General features: G+C 50.1%; 1 protein-coding gene and 1 pseudogene across 1 annotated transcript; one reads left to right on the plus strand and one right to left on the minus strand.

Annotated features, from left to right (window-relative positions):
* Positions 1-1,204: 1,204 nt before the first annotated feature.
* LOC119957201 (Purkinje cell protein 2 homolog) lies at positions 1,205-20,371 on the plus strand. Its single transcript, XM_038785013.1, has 4 exons — positions 1,205-1,675; positions 12,251-12,383; positions 18,711-18,854; positions 19,946-20,371. The coding sequence occupies exons 1-4, from the start codon at positions 1,526-1,528 to the stop codon at positions 19,960-19,962; spliced, it is 444 nt and encodes a 147-aa protein (XP_038640941.1). The 5' UTR covers positions 1,205-1,525; the 3' UTR covers positions 19,963-20,371.
* Positions 2,221-2,457, minus strand: LOC119957266 (annotated as a pseudogene).
* Positions 20,372-21,127: the final 756 nt, after the last annotated feature.

Genomic DNA, 21,127 nt, shown 5'->3' on the forward strand with positions numbered 1-21,127 from the left:
GTATGGTATACTGTCTCGAGCCCTTCTGCAACCTTGAGTCCTCTCTATCAGACAATTCTTCTCTTTGTGAGAAGTGTCCCATTGAACACTGGGCGGGATCTTCCAGCCCCGCTGACGGGGCCCCCAGCTGCGGGATCCCCGGCAGCAAGAGGGTGTGAGCCCAGGGAAACCCTGTTAACAGCAGCGGGAAGATCCCACCGCCGACCAATGGCGTGCTGACTCTGCTGCCTCAAATCACACCTGAGGTGGTGCATTGTTCTGTGATAGACAAGGTGAGTGATAGCTGTAGACTGTACAGCCAGAGGCTTTATTCAATGTTTCCTGTTGGTAATAACCTCTCCTTTTTAATATTAACCTCCTCCAGTGACTCTACGATTCTCCCTTCTGGGGACTAGGTCCCCGGGCCAGCGGGAAAATCGGCGCCAACCACTCCGGCGTCAACAGCCCCTGAAAGTAAGGAATTCTCCGAACTTTCGGGGTCTTGGTGGACGGCAGTGGGATTGGCACCACCCCCAGATGGCGCCGAAGGGACGCGAGAGTTCACCCATGTACGGAACAGCCGGCGTGATCTCACGCATGCGCAGACCGTTAGGTGGGCCCCGATCGCGGGCCAGGCCACCATGGAGGCCCCCCCCCCCCCGGGGTCAGATCCCCCCCCCCGCAGTCTCCCCCCCCCCCCCCCCCCACCGAGGACCGCCCCCCATACTCACCTGCCAGGTCCCCCAGGGCATGAGGTGAGTAATTCACACCGGCGGGACAGGCCAAAACTGGACGGCCGCTCGGCCTATCGGGGAGTGGAGAATCCCTGGGTGGTGGGGAGGAGGGGGGGGGGGGGCTGTCAACGGCCCCCGACCGGTGGGGCGGGAATCCCGCCGCTGCCCGTTAGATGGCACTGGAGAATAGCCAGCCGGCGTCGGGGCAGCGGGGCGGGATTCACCCCCCCCCCCCCCCCCACCGGGGATTCCCCGACCCGGCGGGTGGCGGAGAATCCCGGCCTTCATCTTTTGTATGAGATGGAAATCAAAACTGTGCACTGTGCTCTGTAACAATGGTCTAGCATAGTTGCTGTATTACCCATCTGAAAGAGTTAATCACTTTTTTGGCTTATCATTCGTGCGTTGGAGATAAGCCGCCTCTCGGATTAAACACATTGGGTGTTTACCGAGGCGTGCTCTGTGAGTATAGGCTGCAGCATTGCATGGAGAGGATTGGAGGATTTATAAACCTGCACGGGAGTGGGGTTTCGTGGGCATTGAAAGCGGGGTTGGCCACTTGTGGGTTCTGAGTGGGTCTGCGTGCCTCTGCGGTTCCGGTGTGGAGGTGGTGCAGGTTGCACGACCCTCACTAGTAGGGTGGTGATCAGGAGCTGAATGAGATCCCCCCCCCCGCCCCACCTCCCTCCAAAAGATGACGATTCACTGAGCGGCGCGTTGGTGGAGAATTGCAGAGGATATCGTGTGCAACCTCTGGTGGGTTCCGAAAAGGCTTCACCCCTGAGATCTGTGGCCCGTCTCCATCCGCAGCAATGAGCCAGAGCGGTTCCTGTGGCAAGATGCTCCAGGAGAGCCCGCCGATGAATAATGTCAACACACTTAACAGAGTGAGGTCTGATGTTGAGACTGACTGCAAGGAGGAAATACTTGACGAACTGTCTAGTGCCACTGACAGCGAATTGGTAAGTGTTTTAATCTGTATCGCTCCTTTCTCTGTTAAGACCATAAAGCCAGAAGACACAGGAGCAGAATAGAACATAGAACAGTACAGCACAGAACAGGCCCTTCGGCCCTCAATGTTGTGCCGAGCCATGATCACCCTACTCAAACCCACGTATCCACCCTATACCCGTAACCCAACAACCCCCCCCTTAACCTTACTTTTATTAGGACACTACGGGCAATTTAGCATGGCCAATCCACCTAACCCGCACATCTTTGGACTGTGGGAGGAAACCGGAGCACCCGGAGGAAACCCACGCACACAGGGGGAGGACGTGCCGACTCCACACAGACAGTGACCCAGCCGGGAATCGAACCTGGGACCCTGGAGCTGTGTAGCATTTATGCTAACCACCATGCTACCCTGCTGCCCCCATTCGGCCCATCGGATTGTCTCTGCCATTCAATCCTGGCTGATATGTTTCTCATCCCCATTCTCCTGCCTTCTCCCAAAACCCCTGATCCCCTTATTAATCAAGAGCATGTCTATCTCTGTCTTTTTTTTAATAATTACTTTATCTTAGTTACACAGCCAGGGCTCAGGGTGTGGACAGAGGCGAACCCCTAATCCAGCTCCTTGCCTGCTCCAAAAAACTATTCAAATTGAATCCAATTTATGGTCCCCATAAAGGAGACATACCAGATCTGAGCTAAAAGGCTCAATCTACGCTCAATCTTAGCCAAAAGGCCGAGAAGTGAACAGATACTACACTTGATCTTAGCCAAAAGGCCGAGAAGCGATGTCTATCTCTGTCTTAATGACGCTCAGTGATTTGGCCTCCACAGCCTTCTGCGGCAAAGAGTTCCACAGGTTCACCAGCTTCTGGCTGAAGGAATTCCTCCTCATCCCAGTTTTAAAGGATCGTCCCTTCAGTCTGAGACTGTGTCCTCTGCTTCTAGTTTTTTCTACTAGTGGAAACATCCTCGTCACGTCCACTCTATCCAGGCCTCGCAGTACCCTGTAAGTTTCGATAAGATCCCCCCTCATCCTTCTAAACTCTCAACGAGTACAGACCCAGAGTCCTCAACCGCTTCTCACACGACAAACTCTTCATTCCAGGGATCATTCTTGTGAACCTCCTCTGGACCCTTTCCAAAGCCACCACATCCTTCCTTCGGTATGGGGTCCAAAACTGCTCACAATACTCCAAATGGATCTGACCAGAGCCTTATACAGCCTCAGCAGTACATCCCTGCTCTTATATTCTAGCCCTCTCGACATGAATGCAAACATTCCTAACTGTTCAATCTGCGTAACCTCGTAGTAGCAGGTCAGACGGCCCATCGGGTCTGCTTCAGCAAGAGGCTGAAATTTTGCATCTACTCCACTTTCCTTCTCTTACCCCATGTTCCGTCGTGCCTAAAAATCGATGGATCTTAAATCTTGGATGCAGTCAGCGAGCATCTACAGACCTCAAGGGCAGAGAATTCCAAAGATTTGTTCTTAATCTCGGACAAAAGTTCGGCACAACATTGTGGGCCGAAGGGCCTGTTCTGTGCAGTATTTTTCTATGTTCTATCTATGTTCTAACTATGTTGTATCTATGTTCGATTCACAACCTTGAAGTGAGGAAACGTCTCCTTGTCTCATTCCTAAATGGTCGGCCCCTAATCCTGAAACTGTGACCCCCCTTAAATGCCTGCCTCCCCAGCCTTGGGCAACAGCCTCCCAGCATCTATCTTGCCGAAGCCATTATGGGTTTCTTGTTACCTCACCATAAGATCGCCTGGTGTTTTTCCAAACTGCGGGGAATGTAGGCCTGTTCTACTCGATCTCTCCTGACAGGACAATTCCCTCGTTCTCAATCTAGTCAACTTTTACTTCATTGCCACGACACCTTGCCTCCGGTAACCAGAACGAATCTGGACAAAGTGCCCCAGCGGATTCGGCGCCCACCCCGCAGATTGTGCGCAATCGAGGAAAGCTGCCCGCGAGGGTTCTTGAAATAAATCTGAATTTTTCTCCCAATTTCTCCTGAAGATGCAGTAGTCCAGCGTACCCACCTCCTCCCGTTCCCGGTACCTCGCCCCACTGCCCTTCAGCCATGGACTACCCAGCATGGACACTCCCTCACCGCTTTTCTTCCCCCAAAATCCCTGCCAGCGGGTCTCTCAATCTTTCCGAAATCCCTTATGGAAACGCCAAGTGATTGGTAAACATCAGGCTGCAGTCGCGAGTGAGACTCGAGCCCCAGATTTCACAGCGGCCTAATTATATCTGTTTTATATCTGCATTTGTTTTAATCAGGATTAATAACTAAATGTAATTGCTTAGTATGGCTCGATGGTCTTAATGAAGGGACATTTCATTCTTAACATAATAGATAGTCAGTTGGGTGAGGTAGCAGGAAGGTGGGGAGGGGGGGACAATTTGGTTGTCTAAATATCACGAGCAGATCATAAAATGGATGCAAGGACGTTCAACCCATTTTATCCATCGAATTCCTGCTGGAGGCTGGCCATTCAGCCCATCGGGTCTGCACCAACCCGCTGAAAGAGCGCCACACCTAAGCCCACTCCCCCCCTCCCCGCTCTATCCCCATAGCCCCAGCTAACCTGCACATCTTTGGACACTAAGGAGCAATTTATTAGCATGGCCAATGCACTTAACTTGGACTGTGGGAGGAAACCGGAACACCCATGAGGAAACCCACGCAGACACGGGGAGAAAGTGCAAACTCGACAGAAACAGTCACCCAAGGCCAGAATTGAACCTGGGTCCCTGGCGCCATGAGGCCGCAGTGCTAACCCACTGTGTCACCGTGCCACCATCTCCCTTAAATCTTCCAGAATTGCAACGCACCTCCAGAATCCTGTCTGAACATTTACTACTCTTTGACTAAGATAGGTCTTCCTAATATCTTTTTAACTATTGGTCAAAGCTCTGGTTCTGGACCCAGCACAACGTCAAATGAAGGGCTATCTGACCCAGGTTCAGGTGCTGGTCCAGACTGCAAACCCTGGTTTCTTGTTTGTTTATATGAGCATTGTGGTGTAGCTCCTAGAAGGACTTCCTCTGCATCCTCCTCACAGCTCACGCTCCCACCCAAATTTGTAGCATCTGCAAACGTGGAGGTAACACATTTAGCTCCATCATCCAAATCATTAATATATGATGTGAACAGTTGGGGTCCTAGCACAGATCCCTGTGGCCCCCACTAGTCACTGCCTGCCGATCGGAAAAAGACCCATTTATTCCACTTGTTATAGGCCGGGGTTTAGAGAACCCCAAAGTGTATCATGGAGTTCACCACACCCACAACTTTTTTTTTTAATAAGCAATTTTATTGAGGTAGTTTTTGGCTTTGTAAACAGTTACAGACATCTCAGGGGATGGGGGTTGCGAGTGAAGATTGGAGTCGTGGTGGGTGACCTTGGAAATGGCCTGGAGACTGCTGGGTGCTGGGCAAAAGGCTGATTTCAGTGTACCTCAGGATACATCCTGTGATTAAATAATCTTCTTAAGTGGCTATTGATGAATTGACTATTTCAAAAAATAAACAGCCTAACTAATAAAAACCCAGTCACCAGATTTAAATTCCTTCATTCCCTTATGATTTCAATTTTTTTTTTTTACAATTAAGGGGCAATTTAGCGTGGCCAATCCACCTACCCTGCGCATCTTTGGGTTGTGGGGGGCGAAACCCACGCAGACACGGGGAGAATGTGCAAACTCCACACGGACAGTGACCCAGGGCCGGGATTCGAACCCGGGTCCTCGGCGCCGTGTCAATCCCTTATGAAAACAAGCATTTGTATTCAAAGTCTAACTTCAAAGAGTTGCAAACCACAGATGCTTAAATTATAACTCCCCCCGCCCCCCCTCCCACCCATCCGCCCTCCCACCCATCCCTGTGAAAATGTTGGGGGCTCGGTTGAGGGGCCGGGATTTCTGGATCCCGTCCTCTGCCACTGTTTTTACAAAGGCGGAGGGCCTCTCCGTCTGCGCGACAATTCAGGCCCTAATTTTAACGGAGGAACAAATAAATGAGAAATGTACAAGAGGGAGAAAAGAGCAGAAAGATAGTCTTGATAGAGTGAGATGAAGAGGAGGCTCATGGGTAGAATTAACGCCAGCATGGACCATTTGGGCTGAATGGTCTCTTTTTTGTCCTATAAGTAGCCTGTTGGTCAGTGTAACCAGCATATTGAAGTCGTCAATTCTGCTCGTCCATTCGTAGAGATGTAATAAGACAAAGGATCGGTCTGGGGCCTCCCCAAATTGAAGGTCAATCTCCAGTCGCTGCTCTGGGTTGCGACCCTGGAGAAAAATCGTCGGGACATTAAAAAAGATTGGGGATAAGGCAGCACGGTGGCGCAGTGGGTTAGCCCTGCAGCCTCACGGTCCCTGGTTCGATCCCGGCTCTGGGTCACTGTCCGTGTGGAGTTTGCACATTCTCCCCGTGTCTGCGTGGGTTTCGCCCCCAACAACCCAAAAAGATGTGCAGGGTAGGTGGATTGGCCACGCTAAATTGCCCCTTAATTGGAAAAAATGAATTGGGTACTCTAAAATTTATATTAAAAAAAAAAGATTGGGGATTTTGTCATTTTCTTTCAACATCTCTCTTCACCAGATCTAAAATGTTGGCCAGGATTTTCCTCCTCCATTTCTTTGTTGCGGAGGGGGGGGGGGGGAGCTGGAACTGCGGCAGGGGTGGAGAATCCTGCGTGAACCCCAAAACGACTTTCATGCTGGCGGGGTTTCCCCGCTCGATTGTCGCCCCCCCCCCCCACCCCGAACCAATGACATAACAGTTACCCAACACTGAAGGTCAAGATTCCAATTTGAACACATTTAAATGTCATAATCAGGCCTTAACGTCTAATTTTCCCCCTCCCCCCCTCCCCCCAAGTTAAATTGTCCGCCCACACTGGCGCGAGGGGACGCGGAGGTGAATCACGATAGGACCACCTTGACGAGCACCTGCTGAGCAGAATCCCTCAGAGGTGCACAGGTGATTGCAGCCACTAAACGGGAGGGGGTCACGCCTGTGCACTACCCTGGCATTGGCGCATGCCCCAAATTTTGATGCTTTACCCGCCCCCTCTCGTGCATTCAGCTGCCTACCGCCCACCCCAAAGAAGACCCACTCGACACGTCTGTGCCCCCCCCCCCCCTCCCCCCGGCCTCGCCTCTTCTTTTGACCACGTTTTTGGCCACCTTTTCTAATCACTCATTTCTTGGTTTCCATTTGGGTTGAAAGGTCGCCACCTCCAGCAGGCCCGGGCCCAGGACCCACCCAAGACAGCCACCAATCCCACCCCTAAAACCAGACACAGAAAAGCCTTCAGTCCCAGTCAGATCCCTCCACTCCCCTCATAAACCTGAAAAAAAGCTTTCCAGAGACACACCGTCCTCGCTTCCCAACACCCCCCACCCCCCCACCAAACAAATAGGTCAGGCTCGCTGAACCTTGCCCAAGCGGGTCCAACAAGCCGCAGCCCCTCCACCCACGCCACCCCCGTGCAGCTGAAACTTTACAGCTAGCAAAGGTAAACCCCCCCCCCCAGGATGCATGCTCAAAGAAAGAAGAACAAAAAAGCGACGCTCCCCAACATTCCAACTGCGGAAGAGTTACCAAAGCCCGTCGCCCTTGCAATACGTGAAGTCCCCCCAGGGGGGCCATATATTCCCCATACTGTTACCTTGACCACTACCCCTCCAACAACAGTAGTCCCCTCAATCCCAAACATACACCAGATGCAAACTACAAAACATCACAAACCAACCCCTCCCCACCCCTCTCATTAAAGTCCCAATCGAACCCATTCAACCAAACCCAAGTCCATGTTCCTCTAGAGACGCCTCGGCCTCCAACCTATTGAAGAAATGATCTATCGACCGAAAAGTCACTCTCAGCTTCGCCGGGTACACCACTCCAAACCTGACTCCACACCTGAAAAGCGCCGACTTTGCCTTGTTAAAAGCTGCATACGGCTTCGCCAACCCCGCTCCGACACCTTGGTGTCTCCTGATGATGTTTCCTTCCCACCTTGAGTCCCGATTCACTTTGGCCCGTTGTGGAACCCGCTCCTACTCCTGGAAGCTGTGGAATCCAATAATCACCGCCCCTGGCGGCTCATTCGCCCGAGGTGTCCGCCGGAGTACTCGGTGGGCCTGATCCAACTCTGGAGGGGACAATCACCAATCCCCCCTCCCCCACAAATCTTGGCAAACATTTGAGAAAAGTACGGTTGGCTTTGGGCCCTCCACCCCCTCCGGTAACCCCACGGTTCTGAGGTTCTGTCTCCTCGACCTGTTCTCCAAGCCATTCATCTTTGCCCTCAGAGTCTGGTTCCTCTCCTCCACCAGCAACATCTCAGCTTCCAACGAGGTGATTCGATCCCCATGCCGCAACAAGGCCGCCTCCACACCCTTCAGCGCCTCTCCACGCTCCTTCACTGCCCTCAAAATTTTTTTTCCAGCTTCTCCCGAATCAGGCCAGGTGTCTCCTCAATTGACCGCTCAAGGGTTTCCATCATCACCCTGCCCTGCTCCTCAAAATGCTTTGCAAACTGTTTTTCAAACTCCTGCACCATCACCCCAGTCAGCGTTTCCACGGTAATAAGGGTGGCCCCACCCAAGACCGGGTCCACCACCTTCCCTCCTGCTGGACTTTGCGAGCTCTCTGGCTCCATCGAAGGATTGCCCTCTGCAATCTTCTTGCCACCAACCTTCTTCATAAGAGTTCAACATATTTTCACTGACAAATTCCTTCTCCCGTACGATGGGCCAGTTTTGATGACCAAAATCCTTGGGAATCAGGTTTAAAAAGCCCAACAAACAAAGACCATGGTGGAAGCCACCCTATAGAACATAGAACAGTACAGCACAGAACAGGCCCTTCGGCCCTCGATGTTGTGCCGAGCAATGGTCACCCTACTCAAACCCACGTATCCACCCTATACCCGTAACCCAACAACCCCCCCCCCCCCCAAAACCTTACTTTTTATGACACTACGGGCAATTTAGCATTGCCAATCCACCTAACCCGCACATCTTTGGACTGTGGGAGGAAACCGGAGCACCCGGAGGAAACCCACGCACACACGGGGAGGACGTGCAGACTCCGCACGGACAGTGACCCAGCCGGGAACCAAACTTGGGACCCTGGAGCTGTGAAGCATTTATGCTAACCACCATGCTACCGTGCTGCCCTTTGGCCCGTTGCAACCTTCTCCTCTCTGTCATCACCGGAAGTCACATTTTCTATGTTAAATGTGTTTTTTAAAATCTAAAATATGAGTGGAAGAATAAATGATAAAGCTAAATAATCAACCTTTTTGTAGCTTAATAGGGAGGCCTCAGGATGAGTTATCAGGTAGAGAGGAAGGTCAGAGGCAGAAAGCAAGGAAGTCTGATGTTTGTAGTATACATAAACGATTTGGAGGAAAATGTAGCTGGCCTGATTAGCAAGTTTGAGGACGATACCAAGGTTGGTGGAGTGGCAGATAGTGTTGAGGATTGTCAGAGGCTACAGCAGGACATAGATAGGTTGGAGGCTTGGGCAGAGAAATGGCAGATGGAGTTTAATCTGGACAAATGTGAGGTCATGCATTTTGTTAGGTCTGACATTTGGGGAAATATACAGTAAATGGCAAAACTCTTAGGAATATAGAAAGTCAGAGAGATCTGGGTGCGCAGATCTTTCAAAGTGGCAACACGAGTGGACAAGGTAGTCAAAAAGTCATACGGAATGCTTGCTTTCATTGGACGGGGCATCAAGTATAAAAACTGGCAAGTCATGCTGCAGTTATATAGAACCTTGGTAAGGCTGCACTTGGCATATTGCGCACCATTCTGGTCGCCACACTATCAGAAGGATATGGAGGCTTTGGAGAGGGTGCAGAGGAGGTTTACCAGGATGCTGCCTGGTCTGGAGGGTGTTACCTATGCGGAGAGGCTGAATAGACTCAGACTGTTTTCATTAGAAAGACGGAGGTTGAGGGGTGACCTGATAGAGGTCAACACGATTATGAGGGGCAGGGATAGAGTGGATGGGCGGGCACTCTTTCCCATGGTGGAGGGGATCAGTCATCGGGGGCATAGGTTTAAGGTCCATGGGGGAAAGTTTAGAGGAGACGTGCGAGGCAGGTTTTTTACGCAGAGGGTGGTGAGTGCCTGGAATGCGTTGCCAGGGGAGGTTGTGGAAACAGATACATTAACGGCGTTCAAAAGGCACCTTGACAAATACATGGATAGGATGGGTATAGAGGGATACGGCACAAGGGAGTGCTGAGGATTTCGGCCCAGGGTGGTATCATGACCGGTACAGACTTGGAGGGCCGAATGGCCTGTTCCTGTGCTGTATTGTTCTTTGAAAAGGCAGCAAAGAGATAGATTTGTCAACACTTTTTGAAAAGAGACATCTAGTGACGAGATGGAGCGGGAGAGTGTTTCAAAGAACAAAATGTAAACACGAAAGAGCCAGCCACAGATTGGGAGTATCAGGGATCATAAGAAATGAAGAGTAAGGGCGGCACGTGGTGCAGTGGTTAGCACTGGGACTACGACGCTGAGGACCCGGGTTTGAATCCCGGCCCTGGGTTACTGACCGTGTGGAACAAACAAAGAAAATTACAGCACAGGAACAGGCCCTTCGGCCCTCCCAGCCTGCGCCGATCCAGATCCTTTATCTAAACCTGTCTCCTATTTTCCAAGGATCTACTTCTCTCTGTTCCCCGCCCGTTCACATATCTGTCTAGATACATCTTAAATGATGCTATCGTGCCCGCCTCTACCACGTCCGCTGGCAAAGCGTTCCAGGCACCCACCACCTCTGCGTACAAAACTTTCCACGCACATCTCCCTTAAACTTTCCCCCTCTCACCTTGAAATCGTGACCCCTTGTAATTGACACCCCCACTGTTGGAAAAAGCTTGTTGCTATCCACCCTGTCCATACCTCTCATAATTTTGTAGACCTCAATCAGGTCCCCCCTCAACCCCCGTCTTTCCAACGAAAACAATCCTAATCTACTCAACCCTTCTTCATAGCTAGCACCCTCCATACCAGGCAACATCCTGGTGAACCTCCTCTGCACCCTCTCTAAAGCATCCACATCCTTCTGGTAATGTGGCAATCAGAACTGCATGCAGTATTCCAAATGTGGCCTAACCAAAGTCATATACAACTGTAACATGACCTGCCGACTCTTGTACTCAATACCCCGTCCAATGAAGGCAAGCATGCTGTATGCCTTCTTGACCACTCTATCGACCTGCGTTGCCACCTTCAGGGTACAATGGACCTGAACTCCCAGATCTCTCAGTACATCAATTTTCCCCAGGACTCTTCCATTGACCGTTTAGTCCGCTCTTGAATTAGATCTTCCAAAATGCATCACCTCACATTTGCCTGGATTGAACTCCATCTGCCATTTCTCTGCCCAACTCTCCAATCTATCTATATTTTGCTGTATTCTCTAACAGTCCTCCTCGCTATCTGCAACTCCACCAATCTTAGTATCATCTGCAAACTTGCTAATCAGACCATCTATACCTTCCTCCAGATCATTTATGTATATCACAAACAACAGTGGTCTGAACACGGATCCCTATGGAACACCACTAGTCACCTTTCTCCATTTTGAGACCCTCCCTTTCACCACTACTCTCTGTCTCCTGTTGCCAAGCCAGTTCTTTATCCATCGAGCTAGTATACCCTGAACCCCATACGACTTCACTTTTTCCATCAACCTGCCATGGGAAACTTTATCAAACGCCTTACTGAAGTCCATGTATATGACATCTACAGCCCTTCCCTCATCAATTAACTATGTCACTTCCTCAAAGAATTCTATTAGGTTTGTAAGACATGACCTTCCCTGCACAAAAGGGGAGGTTGCACATTCTCCCCTGTCTGCACGGGTTTCGCCCCACAACCCAAAGATGTGCAGGTTAGGTGGATTGGCCGCACTAAATTGCCCCTTAATTAGAAAAAATATATAATTGGGTACACTAAGTTTAAACAAAAAAGAAATGAAGAGTAGGCCATTCAGCCCATTGATTCCACCCCGCCATTTGACAAGCGGCTTTAATGCCCCTTTCTTGCCTGTCCCCCGCAACCCCTGACTCCCTTGTCGATCAAAATCCTGACAAACGCAGCCTTGAATACAGTCAATGGCCCAGCCAGCATTGCTCTCTGGACAGAGAGCTCGGCTGGATGGTCAGCTTCAGGAGAAAGGAAGTTTCTTTTAATAATCGGATTGCTTCTTCCCCCACAAGGACTCTGTATTATCCCAGATGAGACTCCCAGAACTCCCGTTAGGTGTCAGGAAGGAATGCCAAAGGAGACTGCATCCAAACTCAAACTCTACACCAGTGGCATGTACACGCTGGCGAGTTGACCTATTTTGGGCGCGATGAACCCTTGAAGGAAGCACTTTTTTGCTGAGGCCCTGTCGAAACAAGACATGGACGGGACTTGCTTGCAATGTAAGGAGGGGCCGAATGGCGTACTGCTATTCAATTCACAGAATCCCAGGTCCGTCTGGTAAATACTCAGCCTCTGTTATCTTCTCCCACCCCCACAGGGAACGGATAACGCGGAAAATGAAGGGTTCTTTAACATGGTGAGCCACGCTCAGAGAAACAGGATGGACGACCAGCGATGCAACCTTGGACGAAATGAGACACCTTCCAAGAAATCAATCATTGACACAAACAGTAAGTGCGCTGCAGATGCCCTACTGTCGCTGCAGAAATGATATTGACTAGAGTTTTGGCACGAAGGGTTGGCACCCGAGGACACTTGTCGTAGTGGGATCATACAACCACACCAATTAGGAGCAGGAGTAGGCCACTCGACCCCTCGAGCCCTGCTCGCACATTCAGTAATTCACACGGTTGGTCTGATTGTAACCTCCACATTTCCGCCTGCCCCCAATACCTTTCGCCCCCCCCCCCCCCCCCCCCCCCCCCCCCTTGTTAATCAAGATTCTATCTTGCTCTGCCTTGAAAGTAGTCAAGGACTCTGCTTCCACTGCCTGTTGAATAAGAGCATTCCAGGGACTCACGATCCTCCGAGAGAAAAAAATGATCTTCTCCGTCTTGAAAGGCCGACCCCTTATTTTCAAGCAGTGGCCCAAGGTTCTACATTCTTTCCACAAGAGGAAACATCCTTTCCACATCAAAACACTTGCCCTTTGCCCACTTCAAGGACTGTAAATGTACTCAATTCAGATCCAGCGGCCTAGCTCCACCGTCACAGGATGTGAATAACTCTGATCATGTTAGTCGAAGCAATCATAGAATCCCTACAGTACAGAAAGAGGCCATTCGGCCTATCGAGACTGCACCCCCCCTCTTGAAAGATCACCCTACCCAGGCCCTATCCCTGTAACCTCACCCTAAGAGGCAATTTCGCTTGTCCAGTCCACCTAATCTGCACATCTTTGGACCGTGGGAGGAAACCGCAGCACCCGGAGGAAACCCACGCAGCCACGGGGAGAACGTGCAGACGCCACAGTCACCCGAGGTGGGAATTGAACCTGGGTCCCAAGCGCTGTGAGGCAGCAGTGCTAACCGCAGCGCCACAGTGTACAGGGAGCTGTGTTCTCTGTGCGCCTGTGTGTGCTGCCTGTCTGATAATGATCTTGATGCACTATCAATTGACCACAGAAGCGAGGTTGTAGTCCGAACTGAAGGCTTTAATAGACAAGATGTTTCCCCCAGCAGCTCAGGTACAGAAAGGAAGCTGTAGGGAATACACGGGCTCTTATACCCCGCCTTACTGGGCGGAGCTACCTTACAACTCTAACCAATGGGTGACTAGTGTTACATACCATCGGGCCAATGAGCAGCGAGCCTTCTCCACCAATGGTGTCTCGGCATTGCTAGGTACCGTAGTACCTCTAGTCATACTACCACAGATCTCTAAGCATCTGAGGCTAAATATGGAAGTGTTTCTTCCTCTTACAGTTCATCAGCTCATGCATTTGTGTTCAATTCCTTTCTTTTTTTTAAAACAAACATTGTATTAAGGCATTTCAACAACAAAAGATACAAATACAAATGTAAACATAGTTCAGTGCGCAACACTCCCCTCCATCTCTCACTGTTCCCACCAAGCTAAACAAAAATAACCTAACTTCCCTGCCCCCCCCTTACTCCCTAACCCCCCCCCCCCCCCCAACCTTATTGAATCTGCTAACAGTTTAATTTTCCCTGAAGAAATCGATAAATTGCTGCCACCTCTGGATGAACCCTAACGTTGATCCTCCGAGGGCAAACTTAATTTTCTCAAGTCTGAGAAACCCAGCCACGGAGCTAACCCATACCCCCGATTTCAGGGGCTTCGAGCCCCTCCACGCTAATAAGATCCGTCTCCAGGTTACCAAGGAGGCAAAGGCCGAAACGTCTGCCTCTCTCGCCCCCTGGACTCCCGGATCTTCCGACATTCCAAAAATCGCCTCCTCTAGACTAGGCGCCACCCTTATTTTTAGCACCGTGGACATGACATCAGCGAATCCCTGCCAGAATCCACTGAGCTTTGGGCATGCCAAAAACATGTGGACATGATTTGCTGCCCCCCCCCCCCCTCCACACCTCACACACCTGTCCTCCACCCCAAAAAAACCTGCTCATCCGGGTCACCGTCATGTGTGCCCGGTGAACCACCTTGGATTGTATCAGGCTGAGCCTGGCACATGATGAGGACGCGTTGACTCTGCTCAGAGCATCCTCAGGTAGCAAAGTACTGTACGCACCCCTGTCAGCATCAACGGGGCCGGGGTGGAGATGGTTAGCAGTTTCAAATTCCTAGGGGTGCACACCTCCAAAAATCTGTCCTGGTCCACTCACGTCGACGCTATCACCAAGAAACCTCAACAGCGCCTATACTCCCTCAGGAAACTAAGGAAATTTGGCATGTCCACATTAACCCTTACCAACATTTACAGATGCACCATAGAAAGCATCCTATCGGGCTGGTATGGCAACTGCTCGGCCCAGGACCGCAAGGAACTTCAGAGAGTCGTGAATACCGCCCAGCCCATCACACGAACCTGCCTCCCATCCATGAACCCCATCTACACCTCCCGCTGCCGGGGGAAAGCGGGCAGCATAATCAAAGATCCCTCCCACCCGGCTTACTCACTTTTCCAACTTCTTCCATCTGACAGGAGATACAGAAGTCTGAGAACACGCACAAACAGACTCAAAAACAGCTTCTTCCCCGCTGTCACCAGATTCCTAAATGACCCTCTTATTGACTGACCTCATTAACACTACACCCTGTATGCTTCATCCGATGCCAATGCTTATGTAGTTACATTGTATATCTTGTGTTGCCCTATTATGTATTTTCTTGAATTTTGTTTAATTCCCTTTTCTTCCCATGTACTGAATGATCTGTTGAGCTGCTCGCAGAAAAATACTTTTCACTGTACCTCGGTACACGTGACAATAAACAAATCCAATCCAATCCACAGACTAGCCTCTAACTCCTTTCCCAACTCATCTTCCCATTTACGCTTTAGCTCCCCTATCTGAGTATCCTCCCACTCCATTAGATCTTTATAGATTTCCGATACCTTACCCTCCCCCACTCCCGTTCTGGAGACGACCTTGTCCTGTATCCCCTGTGGTGGTGGAAGCGGAAAGGTCGCACTAAATCCCTCACCTGCAGATAGCAGAACCCATTCCTACCCGGCAATTCAAACCTCCTCTTCCAGATCCTCCGAACAAGGAAAGCTCCCACCAATAAACAGATCTCTCAGTCTCTCAACCCCTGTTCTCTGCCACCTCTGATACCCCCCATCCATCCTCCCTGGGACAAACTGGTGATTACCACAAATTGGAGCTCCCTCCACTCCCATATGCTTCCGCCACTGCCCCCCTACCCTCTCAGGGCCGCCACTACCACTGGGCTTGTGGAGTACCGTGCCGGCGAGAACTTGTGCCCTTACATGATGCCGCCTCCACCTGCTCTCATACTGACCCCTCCGCGACTACCTGTGGTGATGTGCATCACTGTAAATACACAAGGGGTTAATGTAAGTACATGTAGACTAGCTAGACACTGGGGGGGGCACTAGAGACATGACACACAGACACTCAACCAATAGAACAGTTAGATAGGACACGACCAATGGGCATTCACGATACACACAGAGGTTTTTTTTTTTAAATTTAGAGTACCCAATTAATTTTTTCCAATTAAGTGGCAATTTAGAGTGACCAATCCACCTACTCTGCACATCTTTGGGTTGTGGGGGCGAAACCCATACACACAGAGGTGACACGACCACAGGAGGGCATTACACCAACCCATATATAAAGGACACCACACACGTGATCTTCCTCTTTCCAGTGGAGACAGTCAGTGAGTACAGACACAGGGTTGATTCAATATCACTCCCACCATGTGGATTGTAGCAGTCTGGTTAGTCAGTCTGGGTAGCTATAGTAGGATTAACAGTAGTGTCGAACCCGAGTAATAGAAGTGTAAATAGTTTAATAAACGTGTTGAAGTCATCTCCATGTCTGAACCTTCCTTTGTCAAGTGCATCAGAAGGAAGCCGCTTATGCTACGCCTAGAGCATAACAAGACACTCCCCACTTCCTGATCATGGCTATATTTGCCACCCAGTAGTAGTTCCTAAAGTTCGGTAGTGCCAACCCCCCCTCTCCCATGGCTCTGCTCCAGCAACATTTTCCTCACTCGCAGGGTTTTACCCACCCACACAAACGCAGAGATCACCGCATGCACCCGCTTATAAATGTCCTTTGGTCTAAAAATAGGGAGGCACTGGAAAGCAAATAAAAATCTCAGAAGGACCATCATCTTCACAGTCTGTACCCTCTCCACCAGTGACAGCGGGAGCATGTCCCACCTCCGGAAGCCCCCCTTCATTTGCTCAACTAACCGGGCCAGATTTAATTTATGTAGATGCCCCCATCCTCGTGCCACCTGTATTCCCAAGTAGCGAAAACCCCCTCCCACCACTTTCAACGGAAGCTCCCCCCCCAGTCTCCTCTCCTGCCCCCTCGCCTGGATCACAAAAACCTCGCTCTTACCCATGTTCAATTTGTACCCCGCGAACCGGCCAAATTCCCCTAAGATCCGCATGATCTCCCCCATCCCCCCCCATTATGGATCAGAAATATGCAGGAGTCGTCTGCATATAACGAGACCCTGTGTTCCACCCCCCCCCCCCCCCCCCCCCCCCCACCTCCCCTGGACTAGCCCCTTCCAGTCCTTTGATGCTCTCAGCGCCATCGTCAATGGCTCTATGGCCAAGGCCCCGGTGCTCTCTAAAGTAGTCCGAACTCACCCAGTTCGTCCGCGCACTTGCCACCGGTGCCTGGTACAGCAACCGAACCCAGTCAATAAAGCCCTGCCCAAACCCAAACCCTCCCAGGACCTCCCACAGATAGTTCCTCTCCACCCGGTCAAAGGCCTTCTTCGCACCCATAGCGACCACCACTCCGCCTCCACCCCCTCGGGGGGGGGGCACCATGATCACATTTAGGAGCCCTCTAACATTGGCCGTTAGCTGCCTGCCTTTCACAAACCCCGTCTGATCTAATTCCTTTCTTTTAAGACCCAGTTGCAACTTAAGTACTCGGGTTGAAATAAACGTTAACTCTTTTGGAGTTTGTGATGTTCCTTCTGTAGTTCTCCGAGATGGCTAAAAGTCGTAGTATTTACAAAGAACATCAAGCTATGTATTTAAAGCAAAGCTAGTTTATTTTACACTACTTTAAATGGTTCGCACACTCTACTGAGTAATAGCTAATAAAACAACAGTATTAAATCTTTGCTACAAAGATAATGTCTTTCTAATAACTAACACTCTATCTCAACCTCTCACTATCGTTCTCCTTAAGCTTCTCCCAGAATGCTTAGAGACGCAGCCTTTTAGAAGACCACTCCGTGATGCCATCTAGTGTTGAGATAAATGAACATCATCTTGTTAACCCTTTACACTCCTTAGATTATGCATATCGTTACAGAGTTAACAGAACAAGCATTGGCTACACTGCAGCAGTGCAAATTGTGTTAAGGGAACACACTTGATGGCCTGATTGTCCAGTGCTTTCTTCCTCACCTGCCATTTAAACAATGTCTTCTAACGAAACCATGCTCGTGAGTGCAGTCTTCACCCCACATGACTGACAATTAATCTCATTCAATTGCTGGTCTGTACGGCTCACTTGGCACTGCTATCAGGGGAGATTTTTCTCTTCGATCATGGGATGTGGGTGGCTGGGCCAGCATTTATTGCCCATCCCGAATTGTCCTTGAACTGAGTTACCTGCTGGGCCATTTAAGAGTCAACCACATTGCTGTGGGTCTGGAGTCACGTGTAGGCCATGTCATGATATGCAGACGCACACATAATGATATACAGACAAGCAGCTAATGGACACAGAGAACAGGACATGGCCAATAAGCAGGCAGGACACTCAGGGGTGGGATCTGAGTATAAAAGACACGAGGCACTCACACTGCGCCTCTTTCCACTGATGAACATCTAGAGAGTCAGTCAAGGGTGTTGTTACAATCTCACACCTCCAGCACGTGGCTAAGAGCTAGTCTGGTTCTGTCAGACAGAGTAACCACACTTAGGTTAGCAGAGAGTTGAACTCACAGAGAACTGTGCTAACTGTGCTATTAGTTCAATAAACCTGATTGAACTAACTTCAAGGTCTGGAGTATCTTTCTGATCTAAGCTGCATCCAGTTGCAGCCAGTGTTAAACCAGTGTACCTAACACGACAAGCCAGACCGGGTAAGGATGGTGGATGTCCGTCCCTAAAAGGCATTACGACAATCGGCAATGTCATTCGATTTTTAATGCCAGATTTTTAGTGAATTCGGATTCCACCCATTCTCTCTGGACCACTCGCCGATCAGACAACAGCACTGCACCTTCACCTCCCCTGTACGGGCTGCTTGAGTTCCTCTTAAAATTTGTTGTTTCTTGTTCCTGGTCTGCCTATCGATGCGTCCGGCACTTAAACGAGTTTCTCCACTTTTATCTGGCAGAGACTAACTGTGAGCGCCCCATCAACGAGCTCCTGGACATGCTCGCTGACAAACAGGGCCAGCGTCTCGATGATCAACGTGTAACCTGTAACAACTTACCCGGTCTCCAGCTATCCGAGTGCTGTTTACAGTCCGCTGATGAAGGCAAGAATGAGTTCCACAATTTCCCTTCCAGATATTTCAGTATTTCATAGAATAGTCATAGAATTTGCAGTACACAAGGAGGCCCTTCAGCCCATCGAGTCTACACCGGCCCTTGAAAAAGCACCCCACCTAAGCACCACACCACCACCCTGTCCCCATAACGGTAGCACTATGGCTTCACAGCGCCAGGGTCCCAGTTCGATTCCCGGCTTGGGTCACTGTCTGTGCGGAGTCTGCACGTTCTCCCCCGTGTCTGCGTGGGATTGCTCCGGGTGCTCCGGTTTCTTCCCACAAGTCCGGAAAGACGTGCTTGTTAGGTGAATTGGACATTCTGAATTCTCCCCCTGTGTACCCGAACAGGCGCCGGAATGTGGCGATTAGGGGCTTTTCATTGCCCTTAGCAGACACGGGGGGGGAGAACATGCAGAGATGCCACCCGAGGTCAGAATCGAACCCGGGTCCCTGCCGCTGTGAAGCAGCATTTGCCAACCACTGTGCCACCGTGCCGCCCTATGTCGTGTAGGAAACACAAGAGCTACTTTAGGCACAGCAAGCTCCCACAAACAACAATGTAATCCTGACCGCGCAATTTGTTTTGTGACAAATATTGACCAGCGCACGGAGGAGCACTCATCTGCTTGTGTACAGAATAGTGCCACGGAATCAAGAGGGTAGGTGGGGCTTTTGCTTAATGCCTCATCCAAAATTTGGCACCTCGGGCAGTGCAGCACTCCCCCAAGTACTGCATTGGTCTGGGATGGTCTGAGAACTCTGGGACTCAGAAGTGAGTATTAGCTGCTGTGTCACAATGGACACATCGCTATCTTCAGCACCTGATCTCATGTTTATCTTACTCATCTCCAGAGCCGTCATTCCTCCTGTTAATCAGACATTGACCAAATTACTTTTCAGAGTGCATCATTAACAGGAACACAGATAAAATAATGCCGCAGTTATGAACAACGCTGTGTATTTTTTTGAAAGACCGTGGTGCCTTACCTAGTTAAGTGCGACAGGGGACATATTAACTTTGTCCCGGTTAACCTATTGTGACTTTAGAGTCAGTCATTCAATCCTGTGTTATTTTTCAGAGATCGAGGCCGAATAAACAAGTCGGGGTCGGACTCCAGTTTGGGCCTGACGAAGATTCCGTTGACCTAACAAATTGACTATGTGTGAGAAACCACCAGAGGGAAATGGACTGTGATAACTGAATCATTTCCTTTAATTATTAATTTTTGTTTGAGGCAAACCTTTTCTTGCTCTCTGTTGTGGTTTTCTGACCCAGCTAAACCAAGGCAGACATTTGGCTGCGTTAGTCTGGTCTCTCCTCTTGTTAAAGTGCTCCATCCCAATGTGTTCAAGCCTCTTTGAGAATTGTTTCAGATGCGCTTAGACCGTCGTGTGGCAATAGCGTCGGTCATCATTTATTCATCGTCTTTGAAGCAGAATGTCTCGTTCTGGCCACGTCTTCATTGAGAACGCTACAAAGTATTAATAAAGATATCTAAATGTTACGTGTTTGGCTCGTTACTGATCTTCATTTGCCTGTCGTCTGTTCAGCCTCTCTTCACTTCTCACTCGGCTAAATCGCTGGCTTTTAAAGCAGACCAGCAGGCCAGCAGCACGGTTCGATTCCCGTACCAGCCTCCCCGGACAGGCGCCGGAATGTGGCGACTAGGGGCTTTTCACAGTAACTTCATTGAAGCCTACTTGTGACAATAAGCAATTTTCATTTCATTTCATTTTCATTCCTCTCTTCAGCCCTGAGTGAAGTTTAATATATACGCTCCCATGTCAAGACAACGGCAATAGTTTGTAGCTACTCTCCATTATAAATCACTGAGATTGAGTTCAATATTGACACATTCACTTATTCATGAGGCAACCGGTGTCATTTTGGCAAAATCATTTGACCATAAAATGGCAAATGGCAGAATGTCCTACAATAGTAGAGTAGATTGTACAGTGCAGAAGGAGGCCATTCGGCCCATCGAGTCTGCAGCGGCTCTTGGAAAGAGCACCCTACCCAAGGTCAACACCTCCACCCCCATCCTCATAACCCAGTAACCCCACCCAACACTTAGGGCAATTTTGGACACTAAGGGCAATTTATCATGGCCAATCCACCTAACCTGCACATCTTTGGACTGTGGGAGGAAACCGGAGCACCCGGAGGAAACCCACGCACACACGGGGAGGATGTGCAGACTCCACACAGACAGTGACCCAAGCCAGAATCGAACCTGGGACCCTGGAGCTGTGAAGCGATT

The sequence above is a fragment of the Scyliorhinus canicula genome, chromosome 25 (assembly GCF_902713615.1).
Source record: "Scyliorhinus canicula chromosome 25, sScyCan1.1, whole genome shotgun sequence".
NCBI classification, from domain to species: Eukaryota; Metazoa; Chordata; class Chondrichthyes; order Carcharhiniformes; family Scyliorhinidae; genus Scyliorhinus; species Scyliorhinus canicula.